Genomic DNA, 15,697 nt, shown 5'->3' with positions numbered 1-15,697 from the left:
TGTAGAAGAAATGTGAGAATATTTATTGACTACAGTGTTAGTGAAAATGTAGTGTTTAAAGATACATAATGGGTAGAAATTGATAGACCAAGTTAAGACAAAAGTTTGGGTGAGTAGGATTTTTAATATGTATGAAATAAAAAGACTAGCAGAAGTAAAGCTCTTCTTCCGAAATGACAGCAAAAGCAACATGGGTGGATACACAAGTCAACAGTGAGTAGAGGGAGGGTAGGTTGCAGAATTAATACAAGATGGCACCCAGAATATAAAGAGCCAATGACTAAGACCAAAGAGAATAGATTAAGGAAACATATTTTGAGAGAATAAAGAAGGAATTGAAAGGAATGGTCAAGTGCATTATAGCAGATTCTGTCTGCTCATATCGCTCAGATCTTTCAGTGTGATTCTACAGTCATAGGGATCTTTATCTGTGCCTGAGGGTACTTCCAAACCCTTCTTCCTCTCCCACCAAAAGCTCTGCCAGGACTCAAGGCAGGTCAGGGTTCCAGGAGGGATAATAATACTTCCAACACAAAAATAAACAAACAAATGTGCTCCTCAGAAATTGGTGGATACATGCCTGAGTTCCCTTGTCTCTCATGCTAGAAAGTTTTGCCACACACTTAAGCTTCAGTCGCCCTTTGTTGTAGCTGGCTTAATTGCTCCAACTATGGGGGATTGCCTTTCTCCTCCTGTATCCTCTCACCCCCACCACCAGAAAAAAAAAAGAAAAGAAAAGAAAGAAAGAAAGCAAAAGAAAAATCTACAATGGCAAATAATGGAAAACAGCCATGTGAATCCTTGTTTCAGGGTTGGCTTCTGGGAATATCCAAGCTAAGAAAAGAGTTTATTATGAGAAAGCAAAAAGATTGCTGAGTAGCAGAAGAGTCATTTAAATTGTGAAACTATGCAATTGTATGGCATTCATAAACTCAGATACCTTCAGAGTCATGTAATAGCCAGCAGTCATGGATGGCTCATTTGAAGAAAATACTTTTGGTGATAGAAAAAAATATAGTGTTTGGAGCTAAGTCTGCAGTAATGCTGAATGAAATTAAGGCTTACATTTGGTAAAGTCTGTCTCTGATGGCAGTCATAATTCTTATCTATTTTCATAGATTTTCATCTTTAATATTATTGGTTCCTATTTCAGTTTTTCTGATGTGATTATGTTGTCTGGGAGAGCAATATGATCACTTATCTCCTGTGTTCTTTCTACTTCACCAGAATGTACTGGAGTGGAACTCCACAACATTAACCACAAAGAAACAGGCATGCCACTACTTGTAATGCTGCCTTCTTTTCTCCTTTAAATAATGAGACCTACCTGGAAATACAGTTTTGAGAAAGCCTAAATGATGCTCAGATCTGGGTCTCAAGGAGTATAGAGAAAGTACAAAGAGCTCCTCTCCCACTGGTGACTTCTAAAATGATTGCTGTGCAATTCTTCACTGATGTGCCACAGAAGAAATTTGTTATGGTTGTGGTTTTTATGCACTTAATTAAACACAAAAAACAATTAATTCACCACTTTCAGGAATGTGTGCATTTAACTCAGCTCCGCACTTGCAAAGGGAACCACAGATCTTGATTACTATAGGAGTCAGGTGTAGTAAATGAGTGAGAAGGATGCAAAATAGACATCTAAGCCAAACACGTACGAATGGCAAGGACTGTTTTGAAGTGAAAAAGCAAGCATGTTCAAAGGCATCATTCATGTCTGGCACCATTTATATCTGGCTGACTTCTGTGATTATGAGGCATCTAGTGTTGCCCTGAATTTCCAGAACATCTAAACTTTTGTATGCAATTTTCTAATTTTTAAATGTTGTTTTAAAAGAACATAAGTCAAATAAATATGTGAGTTTGGCTTCCCTGTGGTCAGATTATGCAGTTTCTGGGTCTAATAAACACTTGATAATAAATGTTTTTATACCATTTGTATTATGCACAAAGCAAACAAACAATAAACTAAAATTCAATTCCCAATGTACCTGAAAAAACAATGAGTTTCTTCAGGATAAGACTAAGTGGGTTCTGCAGACTTAAGTTTCATTCCCAATTCTATTACTAAGAAGATATGTGGACTTAAGTCAATTAACTTATCGGGATCTCAATTTTGTCATTAAGATTTTAAATAATTTCCTCTAGGAATTATTTCAAATTTAAGATTCTAAGGTAAAAGTGATAATATTAGAGAAAAGATTTGAAGTAATCAACAAAGCACGAATTTCTTTGGAAAGTATTCTATTTATTAGTGGCTCTGGCAATGCAGCTATTCCCTGCACACACGTGCACACACACACACACAGACAGAAGGAACGAGTCAGAAAGAGACATACTCTATATTACAGATAAGAATTATTATATGTAGAGATAGACATAGATTCTAAGTATCATGTAAAGCAATGCACATAACTTTGTGGATATATTAGATTATATATACATATTATTATGTGTATAATTGGAATCAACTGAATGGAAAGATAATCTAAAATTCTTCAGTATGGAAGAGGGCAGTTGTTTTGGAGGATAAACATTTGCTATAAAGTATTCACAAAAGCAAGAATCCAGATATTGAAAAAAATCAATATTTATGTTCATTATTATATTATTATTGTTATTGGTAAAATACCAGCTGCCAGAATAACTAATGCAAAAATTATAAAGAACATTACATGATTAGTAACTATTAATCGAATGTAGTTAATAACACATGTCTACTAGACTGCAGCTTTGTAACAGCTGTAAAACATAGGAAGTTAAAAAAATTAGATCAATATGTTAAGGGTTAACCCAAACATTTCTCATTGTTGACATTCCCCAAGTTTGAAATTACTGCAAAAAAAAAAATTGAATTTGATTGTCATAAATGTATACATATAATGTTTATGTTTCAGTGTGGGCACAAATTTTTAAATCTCAAGAAAGAAAAGTTAACATAAACACTCTGTGGAGCACATGGTAGGTGCTCAAAAATGTCTTTTTGTATTTCTGTTAACTAAGCATCTATAAACAAAATTTGATAGAGTTACATGTTTTATTTACCTTTACAGCTTCTCCCATCTTCTTTTATTTCAAATCCATCCTCACAGTAACATCTTGTACTATTTCTGACCATTGCACATTTATACTGACAATTCAACTGTTGGCAATTGGATAATAGTTCTGCAGAGAAAAAACAAATAAATTCTCTATAATTAACTGTGCATATAAATACTGTTTATGATTATTCAGTGAACAGTCCTTACAATACAGTCTTGATTGTTCTCCCAGAAAGTTTATGTGATTGGTCCACAAAAAAATATTTATCTAAAATATGTTAGTTTACATTTGCTTGAATTATTGTAAATAAAATCTGAGATCAATCTGTTTTGTCTCCCGCTTTTTCGCCTATTACTATGTTCATAGTCACAAAACCTTTCAAATTTTGGTAAATTAAATTATTTCAAGAGGAAAGATGTCAACTCTGTGGTTGATTTTGCCATCTATGCTTTTTCTATCTGACACATCAATTGATTTTCTATCTTTTGAGAGCTTGTTTTGATTTACCAATCCATGTGTAACCTTCATAGAAATCAATGTGAATATATCTCATTTCAATATTTTATTTTTCATTGGTAGAAAAATATTAGAAAAATACTGAACATAATATATTTCATTATATCTGAAATATTTTAGAGAAAAGACATGATTAAAGCAAAATTTAGCAAACCTTCAGAGCAAATTAGGATTGAATATGATAAAAGCATGAAATAAAGATGAAGTGACAGGAACACATTCATTGCAGAAATAATTTCTAACAGAAATAAGATTCGCTGAACTAGATAAATATTGGATAGAAGCATGACTATCTGAAAATAAGGGTATAAATAGATTGCTACAATGCTGCTGTTTTTACTCTTTTCCCCAGGTAGGCAAATAAGAGTTTTGAAGATTAAAGTGAAATGAATTTAAAATACATTGATATTTGCCACAAGTTGAGCTGGTGCTACAGAAATAAAATACAAATTATAATTAAAAAATAAAAGTCCAATATGTAAAAGAACACCTGGAACATTCCAAACTGAACATTGGGTATTGTATTATAAATGTAATTATCTATAGTATTTCCTTAGTTCAATTACTGCTCAGCATTCTCATACAATTATTTCACACATCTTCTCTTCTTTTTTTTTTTTTTTTTTTAATTGCATTTTAGGTTTTGGGGTACATTTGAAAAACATGCAAGGTTGTTGCATAGGTGCATACGTGGCAGTGTGATTTGCTGCCTTCCTCCCCTTCACCCATATCTGGCATTTCTCCCCATGCTATCCCTCCCCAACTCCCCACCCCCCCCGCTGTCCCCCCCACTCCCCCACAACAGACCCCCGTGTATAGTGCTCCCCTCCCTGTGTCCATGTGTTCTCCTTGTTCAACACCCACCTATGAGTGAGAACATGTGGTGTTTGATTTTGTGTTCTTGTGTCAGTTTGATAAGTGGTGTTGGGAAAACTGGCTAGCCATATGCAGAAAGCAGAAACTCGACCCCTTCCTGACACCTTACACTAAAATTGACTCCAGATGGATTAAAGACTTAAACATAAGACCTAACACCATAAAATCACTAGAAGGAAACCTAGGCAAAACCATTCAGGACATAGGCGTAGGCAAGGACTTCATGACCAAAACACCAAAAGCATTGGCAACAAAAGCCAAAATAGACAAATGGGACCTAATCAAACTCCACAGCTTCTGCACAGCAAAAGAAACAGTCAATAGAGTGAATCGGCAACCAACAGAATGGGAAAAAATTTTTGCAGCCTACCCATCTGACAAAGGGCTGATATCCAGAATTTACAACGAGCAAAAAAGATTTACAAGAAAAAAACAAACAAGCCCATTCAAAAGTGGGCGAAGGATATGAACAGATACTTTACAAAAGAAGACATACATGAGGCCAACAAGCATATGAAAAAATGCTCATCATCACTGGCCATTAGAGAAATGCAAATCAAAACTACATTGAGATACCATCTCACACCAGTTAGAATGGCGATCATTAAAAAATCTGGAGACAACAGATGCTGGAGAGTATGTGGAGAAATAGGAACACTTTTACACTGTTGGTGGGAGTGTAAATTAGTTCAACCATTGTGGAAAACAGTGTGGCGATTCCTCAAGGACCTAGAAATAGAAATTCCATTTGACTCAGCAATCCCATTACTCGGCATATATCCAAAGGATTATAAATCATTCTACTATAAGGACACATGCACACGAATGTTCATAGCAGCACAGTTTACAATAGCAAAGACCTGGAACCAACCCAAATGCCCATCGATGATAGACTGGACAGGAAAAATGTGGCACATATACACCATGGAATATTATGCAGCCATTAAAAACGAGGAGTTCGCGTCCTTTGTAGGGACATGGATGAACCTGGAAACATCTTCTCTTCTTAAAACTGCAAACCTCCTTCCTAATAATCACTCATATATGATGATCTTGCTCCTTTTTTTGAGAAAACTGAAGCAATCAGAAGAGATTTTCCAGATTTACACTGTTTCTACTCACATCTGCACAGTCTGCATCCCCTTGGATTTCACAGTTAGTTGAACTCATAATCAAAGCTCCCACCAAACATCCTACGCGTAAATCCCATCCACTTTCACCTCCTCAAGGATATCACTTCAGCAGTGCTACACTTTATGTGGATAGAATCTGTCCAAAATTGGCTTGAATCTATATGCTATTTTAATTCAATATTTATTAAGCACATAGTCAATGCTAATCACTCTGCTAGAGTTCCACAGATGCAAAATTCCTTTAAAAAATAAAATATTTATAATACAAGTGTGGATGTAAGTGGGATTAGGTGGACAGAACAACAATGTAAAACAATATTTATAAACCATGATAGCAAAACACATATGCTAAATAAAAATGCAAGAGGTAGGATTTAGAAAGAGAAAGTTTCATCTAGAAGCTGGATATGTCAGAGTATATCTGAGAAAGACTTGTAGAAGTAGTTGGAGTTGAGACTTTAAAAAATAAGAGTTTTGACAGACAAAATTAATGAGAATGTTGCCCAGATAAAGAGGACAATATGAGAAAGTAAACAGAAAGGCCTGAAAGCATACAAGAAATATAGGCAACAACAATTAATGCTGCATTGCTAACCTATAATGCTTGATGTGGTTAAAAAAAAAAAAAAAAAAAAAGGAGAGAGATACTAGAATTGTTGGAGCCAGATCAAGGTGAATTAATTCACGGATTATGTAGAATTTTCTGTTTAGGCAACAGGAGACATTGCTGGTTATTAAGGACATTAGTGACACATTCTGACTTATATTTCAAAGTATCTAATAGTAGAGAAAAAGATAATAAAGCAAGAAAAGCTATCTAAGTGATGAGGAATGGCAAAAATAATAAATTAAAACTATGAGTATTTGCCTAGAAAGATGGCCAAAAATGTGGTTAAAGCATAATGACCCTAAATGAGAAATGAGTAGTACTAAGAAAATGAATTAAGTATAACAGAAGTACTAAAAGTTTGGAAAGAAAATACTGTTTGTCTTTGATTTCATTTAGTTTAAAATATTGGCCATGTAATATCCAGAGAGAAATTGAGAATTTGGGTCTGTCTTTGAAGAGAACTTGGTAGTGGAGATACCAGTTTAAAAGTCACAAGCATAAAGTTGGTCATTGAAACCTAAAGAGTAACGAAGCATTCCCTTAAAAAAGAATGATTGGGATATAAATATAAAACCCAGAGAACTTCATGTGAAAATCAAACAGAAGAAGAGACAGCAGTGATAAGAACTACCACCAAGAAAAACTGTGAAATAATCAAGTACATAGGTGAAGAACCTAGAAAGTTTCACAAAACCTAAGGAAGAATAGTCTATAGAATCAAGAGGGAAAATCAATGCTAAATTCATTAAGAAATAAACATGGTTGAAGCCTGTAAAGTGCACTAGGTTTCCTAATGGGATCGATTGAGGGTGTTAAAAAGCATTAGAGTGGAGCAGTGAAGACAAAGGTGAATGCAATTAGGGGTTGGAACAGAAAGAGGAAGCAGGAAAGGTTCCTCACACAAAATAGATTCTATTATAAAAAGAATGAGGGTAGAGATATGATCTAATTCATTTAGTCTCTACCTTAATGCAGGTGTATTCACTCAGTGAGTCAAGTTTATTGCTTTTCCATGTAATACCTGGAGCCCAGACGCAGCTTTTTGCTGTGTCAATCCAAAGTAGAAAATCCAAATACTACGAATTCCATCTTTCTACTCTCTTTACTTGAAATATTTAGAGAATGGAGAGTGAACACTGAAAAGAGGCAGGGATGGTGAGCGGGGTTAGTAATATGGAGAGTTGAAGAGAAATACAAAATGGCAAAAAAATTAATCTGAAAGACCAGACCTCAAACAGTGTTAGGGGGAGATCTGTTGGTTGAAATAGCAAAATATACAAAGTCAACTTAGCTTTTAGTTTATTAGATTTATCCTGCCTGAAGATTTGTATATGTGCAGAGTCATGACAAGGAGAGGATTAAACAGTAAATGATATTGGGTAAAATGGTAAATATTGATTCTGCTAACAGATCGTGAAGAACCATGAAGAACTAACAATATGAACACTTAAATTTAAAATTTGGCTTGACTGCGAAAGCAATACTAATTATTGTAGTTATCTACTTGAACTGCTTAGCATTTATGCTTAATTGCATGCAACACTGTAATGACTATGAACATAGTTAAAAGCATATCAGATTAATTTTGTTAGAAAACTTATTTGAATACAACAAAAAATTTTGTACTTGAATCATTAGTATTCACTGAACTGACTTTCATGAAGCATAGCCATTGGCTTATATAACGTTATCACTGGTTTGGAATCTAAACTGTAGTAGGAACACCACTAGTATCTTAGCGAAGTAAATATGCAAATGGGAACACAGACATATAAACATGGCATCTGATCTATCTTCCTCAGCATTATCATAAAATGAAACTATCTTTTTAATTAAAGGAGAGGAGCTGTCATTTCACAAATCAAATCTAAGCTAATTGATGAAGATTCCCCTAACACAGATCTACTTTGTTCTGTTTTAAGGAATTTTTTATGAACTTGACGTGATTTGGCTCTGTATCCCCACCCAATCTCATGTTGAATTGTAATCCCCGATGTTGGGGTAGAGACCTGTTGGGAGATGATTGGACATGGGGGCAGGTTTTTCCCTTGCTGTTCTCATGATGGTGAGTGAGTTCTTATGAGAGTTGGTTGTTTGAAAGTGTGTAGCACTTCCCCCTTTACTCTCTCTTCTTCCTGCTCCGGTCATGTAAGATGTGCCTCCTTCCTCTTTGCCTTCCACCATGATTGTAAGTTTCCTGAGGCCTCCTCAGTCATGCTTCCTGTTGAGTAGAATTGTGAGCGAATTTAAACTTTATTCTTTATAAATTACCCTGTTTAGGTAGTTCTTTATTGCAACATGAGAATGGACTAATACGTCCCTCATCAAAGTTGCAAAACAGAGTATTATCAAAATTTGAATATACCTTCTCTATCAAATGCAAGGTGACAGTTTACAAGTAGTGGGTAGCTTTGAGACATCAAAACTTCTAAGCCATTTGATCTAGTCAAGAAATAGATATCTGAATTTGTGTTACTAACAAATAGTAAGAGGGAGTCTAAAAGAAGAAAATTAATTCACAGTAAAATGGAAATTTCTTTCACCATTTATCTTGTTTTCTGAATAGCAGTAGAGTACTATGTTGAGGCCTTGGTCTCTGCAACAAGAGTGCTTTAACCTCCAACTGTTTTAGTAACTTCAGGCTATGTGAGTGTGGCAGAGAATAGCTAAATGTGCATCAATCTTGTTTCCTCTTTCTAGGCAAATAAAAAGATGACATTCCCCAACTGTCTTCCAGTTATGTTGGAGCCAATATAACACAGACAGAACTGGTGTGTGCCACTCCTTGATCTCATGCTTACAGCATCCTGACAGTCTTCTACTCTCTGTACACTTGTCAGTCATCTGGGTGCAGGGGATCAGGCAGACTCCTCACTCACTGAGATGGCAGAAGCCCAAAATGGAAAGAGCCTGAAACATCACATGGGAATGAGGGATTGTGTTAAGGAAAACCGAGTCCACAAGGGGCGTGGTTTCCAAGGCAAGAGCTTCCCAGTGCCATGCCTCTGTCCATCTCCCCAGCAGGGAACCAAGAGTTCTTTATTTAAATTTCCTGTGTATGGGCTAGGTAAAATTCCAGGAGAGTTCCTTTGTTCAGAAAGCCCACCAAAAGCCCTGGAAGGCGGGGCTCTGTTGTGGGCCCAAGCAATCAATCTGGGATTAAAGTCAAAGATCAATCACTCCAGAGGAAGTTTAAAAAAAAAACTCCTCTCATTGGACAAGAACATGAACGGGGTGGGAATAACTTCAAAGCTAAAACCCCACTGCCCCTTACCTGTGGGGCTTTCTCTCTCTGGGATCCCCTCCCACAATAACGTGGGAGATGTCTTTCCCTCTCTACCTGTGCAGATATCCCCTTCGAATTCCCTTCCCACGGCAGCGTGGGAGTGCTCGCTCTCTCTCTCTCCCTCTCTCTTCCTCTCTCTCTCTCTCTCTCTCTCTGTCTAATAAATTGTTTTCTGCTAAACTCTTTGGGTCCGTGATATTTATACAAACGGTAAGCTCACCACGCCGCCAGAGCCTTTTCCCTATTCTTGGGGCACGTGAGCCCAAGAACCTGGGACACCCGGTTAGAGGAACCCAACCACTGATAACCCAACTGGACTGTGATATCAGGGAAAAATTGGATTATCGTTGTAACGAGTCCTTGAGATATGAAGGTTATTTGTTGCATATGAATAATGATGCATACATGATTAAAGTTCTTATTACATGCTTTTCCACATCTCTAAAATGGGGATAATAATAGAAACTACATCATAAGGTTGTTGGGAGGCTTAAATGAGGTAAGTGATACAAAGTTCTTAAAATATTACTGACACATAGTAACCATTTTTATTATCATTATTTTTTATCATTTTATCATTTAAGCTTAATCATCCATTTAGTACAACAGAATTTCTATTTTTATCATCCTGTCATAATTTATATACACTATAAGCAACTTGGTGCTGTTTCTTTTTACAGTAGAAGTGTTTTCTCTTTTATGCTTTTATTTTTGGGTGTTATGTGACTCTGTTGTTATTTTGTCATCTCTTTATGTCTCCTGGAGAAGTTTTTCGTTTGTTTGTTTGGTAAATTCTTTCAAACTTTTCACCTGAAAGCAAAATCTCCAACAGATAGAGAAATACTAATCATAAGAAATAAAGATTTTCTATATTGACCTCTTGGTTTCTATAAAATATTCATATTACTCTCTGAAGCAATGTACATCCACATTGAATTTGCTATGTAACTGTGGACCAATTTACAATTTAGACAATAATTTTTATGAAATATACTAATTTGCATAGCTTTTAGGGATTGTTTTGCTTTGTAACATCATTGGAATTTAGGACACATTTTCACAAATGTATACAAGTATATGATTTAGGAAACACATGTAAATAAATCATGCTGACCTCCCTCAGAGTGAAAACAGGGCAATAGGGAAAGGTGATTAGAAGTTGGCAACCAGTTTTAACCATTACAAGTTATGACCAACAGGTCTTCCTTCCTCATTAATTTTGTTTACATAAATAGCTTTAAGCCAAAGAACCACTGTTTGCTATCTTGTGTGTACAGTTATCAGATCAACCACTGTATAGTCAATAGCATTATGCTGCTGCCTTTGTGACCTATAGTCAAACAACTCACATTGATCATGTATTGGACTTAGCTAGACAGTGAGAATACAGCTGTGATGTTTTATTTGTATGCTTCCAGGTTATGTTTCAGAAAGTAAATTAGAACTTGTAGAAATTCTTTGGAAATACAAAATGGTATAATCACCTTTCCATATACATTAGTTATCTGAGATATCATTTTACAAAATAGGATGATATTTCATTCTCAATTTTAGCAATAAAATTGCTTCTTAAATTAGGCATGTACAAAAATGCCTTTTAACCAAAAACTAGAACCATAGTAATGAGGAAAAAATTATTATTTCCCTATGTGGCACATTAAAAAACAAGAATTTCACTCACTTTTTATGCTTAAAGATTGAAAAGCTGGCATAGCTACTTATCATGGCAGACAGTCCCCTCTTGTCAGCAGGACATATGCTTGACATATTTAGAATGGTGATAATTTGTGTCACATCATTCATGCTCTTGACCCTGTTTCTTTGGCCTAGTAAAATGCAGTGTGAGCTGGTTTGCAGAGATTAGGCTGTTGCTTATGACTGCTAACGTGAATTTCTTCAGAATCCTTTGCTTAGTGCTAGACTACTTGCTGGCCTCAAATTTTCAGTGTGTTCTCTTACAAGAAGATAGAGAAGTGAGGCAATGCTTTTTTATTGCATTTTGGTTCTATTTTGGGTATTTTAATGAAGTCCATAACTTCAGCAAAATTCATTCTTTCTCATGTACAGTGCTGCACGTTTCGATAAATGTGTATTTTTTTTAACAAATACCATTCATAAGATATAGAATAGGATCATTATCCCAAAATATCCCCTGTGCAACTCTACAGTCAACTCAGTGCCCTGCTGCCAATGTTTGGTGATCACTGATTGTTTTCTATCTCAGTGATTTTCTTTTCCAACATGTCATATAAATGAAATCATCTAGTGTTTAGTATTTTGAGTCTGATACCTTTTACATAGCATAATGTATTTCAGATTCATCTGTATTATTATTAGTATTAGGTTGTTCTTTTTTTTTTATTACTGAGTAATAATCCATTGTATGAACGTACCTTACTTTGTTCATTCATCTCACAAGTAACATACATTTCAGTTGTTCCCAGTTTGGGGTTAGTATGCTTTAAGTCTCTATAAATACTTACATACAGATTTTGTGTAAATATAGGTTGTCATTTTATTTGGATAAATATGGGATTGGGGGGTTATGTGGTGAATGTTTTACTTTATAATAAACTACCAAATTGTTTTTCAAAATGGCTACATTCCTTTATAATCTTCCCACCAATATATCAATCTTGCAGCTACTCTACCTTCTCCCAAGGAGTTGGTATTTTCAGCTTTTCATTTAATTTTATTTTTAGACAGTTTAGTGCATATGTAGTGGTACCTATTGTACAATTGTTTTAATTTGCATTTTCTAATTATTATTGATTTTTTTCATTATGTTTATTAGCTAGTCATATATGATATTTGCAGAGAAATTCTGTTCAATCATCTGCCGACTGTTATTAGGTTGTTTGTTTTTTAATTATTGAGCTTTGAAGGAGAGAGAGAGACAAAGAGATGGAATGTTTGTGTGTGTGCATGCATGTATGAGTGTGTATATGTATTCTGGATACAAGTCTGTTATGAGATACGTGATGCATATATCGTTTCTCCTAGTCTATAGTTTCTCTTTGCATTCTCTTATTAGTGCTTTTCAAATAACAGAATTTCAAAGAAAAAAATTCTTACATTGGATAAAATCAAATCTCAACATATTCTTTCATAAATCCTGCTTCAGGAGTTCTATCTAAAAAAATCTATTACTGACTGAATTTAGCCTATACTTCTAGAAACTTTAAAGCTTTAGATTTGTAGTTTATTCTTTAGATTTGTAGTTTCTAAAGAATCCTTCTAGGATATTAATTGGAATTATGTCAAATGTATAGTTTGGGGAATATTGACATCTTAACACTACTAAGCCTTCTAATTCACAAATATGGTAAGTATATATGCATTTATTTTAATTTTTAAAAATTTTTCATAAGTTCCCAGCATACAGCTCTTCTACATATGTTGTTCAATTTATATCTGTCTCATAGCTTTGATGCAATTTTACATGCTATTATTTACTATAATTTTCTACTGTCCATTGCTAGCAATCAAATATGATTAATTTTTATAAGTTAAACTTGTATCAAATGACCTTGCTAAACTAAACAGAACGAAGAAAACCGAAAAGAAGCAAATTACAAATAAGCAAATTACAAATATCAAATTAGAAATTCATCAAATTATAAACATCAACAAGGCAGCAGAGGATATCACTATAGACCCTATAGATTTAAAGGATAATATGAAAAAAACTATGAACAACTCTATGCCCATATTGACAACTTAGGTGAAAAAGACAAGTTCCTTCAAAGACACTGACTACCAAAGTTCATTCAAGAAGAAATACATAATCTGAATATCCCTATATATATTGAAGAATTTAATTTGTGATTCAAAACTTTCTGACAATGAAAATGCTAGGCCCAGGTAGCTTCCTTGAAGATTCTACCAAATGTTTAGGGAAGAAATGAAACTAATTCTGCATACGACCTTCTAGAAAACAGAAAGGAAGAAAATACTTTTTAACTAATTTATGAGGCCAGAATTACTCTAATCCACAAATCATACAAATGCATTAAAGAAAAAAAAGAACAACATTCCTTATGAATATAGATGCAGAATTCTTAAAAATTACTAACAACTAAAATCCAGCAATGTATAAAAGGATAATATATCACGGTGGTGCCAGGCTGGTTTTGCATTTGAGAATCAATTAATGCAGGTCACCCTATCAGTACAGTAAGGGGAAAAAATACCCTATCATTTCAATAGATGCCTATAAAACATTTAATAAAAAACAATACTCATTCATTATTTAAAACACAACCCTCAGCAATATGGTAATAGAGGGGATTTGATTCAACCTAACTGAATGATTTTGTCCCCAAAACAGGAACATGTCATAACAGAAGTAGGAGAATTTCTCTCACCATTCATATTCAGTAATATACTGAAGTTTGTAACTAGTGCATTAAGGTCCTTTAAAAAAGCACAAATTAGAAAAAATGAAATAAGTAAAATGGTTTCTGTTTGTAAACAACAATTGTCTACATGGAAAATTGTTTTAAAACTATAAAACCCACCAGAATTAATAAGCAATTATATTAAAAGTTTAATAAATGGGACTGACAACTCTGTCACTTCATAATTTTCATTTTACAGATTAATATTTCATAAGAATTTACAACTATTTCAAAAAGAAAAAGCATAATTTTCTGTAATTTAGCTGTAATAAGGTGGAAGTTGTAGACCAACCATGTGGTCTTGAGAAGATATTCTGTGAACTGAGTTGGGATTATTTATTTATTATTTTATTTTATTGAGACAGAATCTTACTCTGTTATCCAGGCTGGAGTGCAGTGGCACCATCTTGGCTCACTGCAACCTTGCCTCCCGGGTTCAAGCAATTCTTCTGCCTCAGCCTCCTGAATAGCTGGGACCACAGGTGCCCACCATCACACCCGGCTAATTTTTGTATTTTTAGTAGAGATGGGGTTTCACCATGTTGGCCAGGCTGGTCTGGAACTCCTGACCTCAAGTGATCCACCTGCCTCGGCCTCCCAAACAGCGGGGATTACAGGCATAAGCCACTGTGCCCTGCCAAGTCGAGTCGGAGGTTTATAAAAGATTGTATATGGTTCAGCAGCAACTCCATGCAAAAGATCACCACCCGCCAGACAGTGGATGGCAAAGTGGCGTCTGAGACCAATGACACCAAAGTTCTGAGACATTAAGCCAGCAGAAGCAGGGGACCCTTTGGGGAGCAGGAGGCCAATAAAAAGTTCAGGGGTCAAAAAAAAAAAAGATTGTATTTTTTTTTTATTTCAAGTAATGAGGCCATTTGCACTTTTCCTAGACTAAGTGCGTGGCTGTGCTGGTCAAGCCTGGAGAGGCTGAGGCTATCGAGTTCCATCCATCAGCCCTTGGAAGAGCCGACCTGGAGGCAGGCAGGTCCAGAGCCCCACATACCACTGGACCTGCACCGAGAGCAACCCTGGACCTGGGCACTGGATAACTTCCCTGTGCTAAGCCGCAGCTCCTGCCAAGGCCTTCAGCTCTGCGGGAGCTCTGCTTGTATTCTGGCTGCTGCACTGCGCCTCCACCGGGCACGGAGCCCTTCCCGGAGATGAGAGAGGTCACAAATGCTCTCGGGACTCCCATGTCTAGGAGTCAACGGCTGAAACCACAAACAGCTCCAGTCACCTCAAGAAGACGCAGATGCTGCCAAAGCGGCCTGAGCTAGCGCTGGAGAGGCAAGCGTCTGCAGAGGTGGAAGGACACACACCCAGGGCGCCCTCTGCAGTCTAGGACGCCTGGAAGCTGCTGAAAACCCTGGATTCCATCAGGAAGCAACCGGAAAGGAGAAGAACCCCAGACTGTCTCCTGGACTGCAGCGCGACCCACTTCAATCGCTGCCCTGGAAGGAGCCCGAGGCACTCCAGTGGAAGCCCCATGCTGTCCTTGAAGACTTCTGCACTGGAACTGTATGCTGCACGCATAAGAGCCTCGAGGTCTCTGCTGTGGAGATCATTCCTTAATTTGTTCTTCCGCTCCTGAAAGTCTTGAAGATTTTTCATTTAGAAAAACTCTCCTCACTCATGTAATGAATAATATTAAATGTCCTAAGGAGCTCTTCCTTTAGATCTACTCAAAATTGCTTCCACTGAAACTGTACACATTCAATAAAGCCTTTTCCTTACTCTCAAAAGTGAGATGTGTGTGTGTGTGTGTGTGTGTGTGTGTCTACTCAATACATGTATATTTCCCCATCCTTTTTAATAGTTGCATATGGCT

At 36.0% G+C, this 15,697-nt stretch overlaps 1 protein-coding gene across 1 annotated transcript in view; it reads right to left on the bottom strand.

Annotated features, from left to right (window-relative positions):
• The window catches only part of LRP1B (LDL receptor related protein 1B), a 1,560,879-nt gene that overhangs the window by 996,599 nt on the left and 548,583 nt on the right, over positions 1–15,697 (bottom strand). Inside the window, exon 5 of the mRNA XM_064382912.1 lies at positions 3,049–3,168. Within this exon, the coding sequence (XP_064238982.1) occupies positions 3,049–3,168 (120 nt within the window). The remainder of the gene's footprint in view (positions 1–3,048; positions 3,169–15,697) is intronic.

This window comes from Aotus nancymaae, unplaced genomic scaffold (genome assembly GCF_030222135.1).
Source record: "Aotus nancymaae isolate 86718 unplaced genomic scaffold, 86718_ANA_hifiasm-v0.15.2.pri h1tg000029l, whole genome shotgun sequence".
NCBI classification, from domain to species: domain Eukaryota; kingdom Metazoa; phylum Chordata; class Mammalia; order Primates; family Aotidae; genus Aotus; species Aotus nancymaae.
Note: the sequence above shows the minus strand (reverse complement) of the source record. Positions and strands in the feature narration are given on the sequence as shown.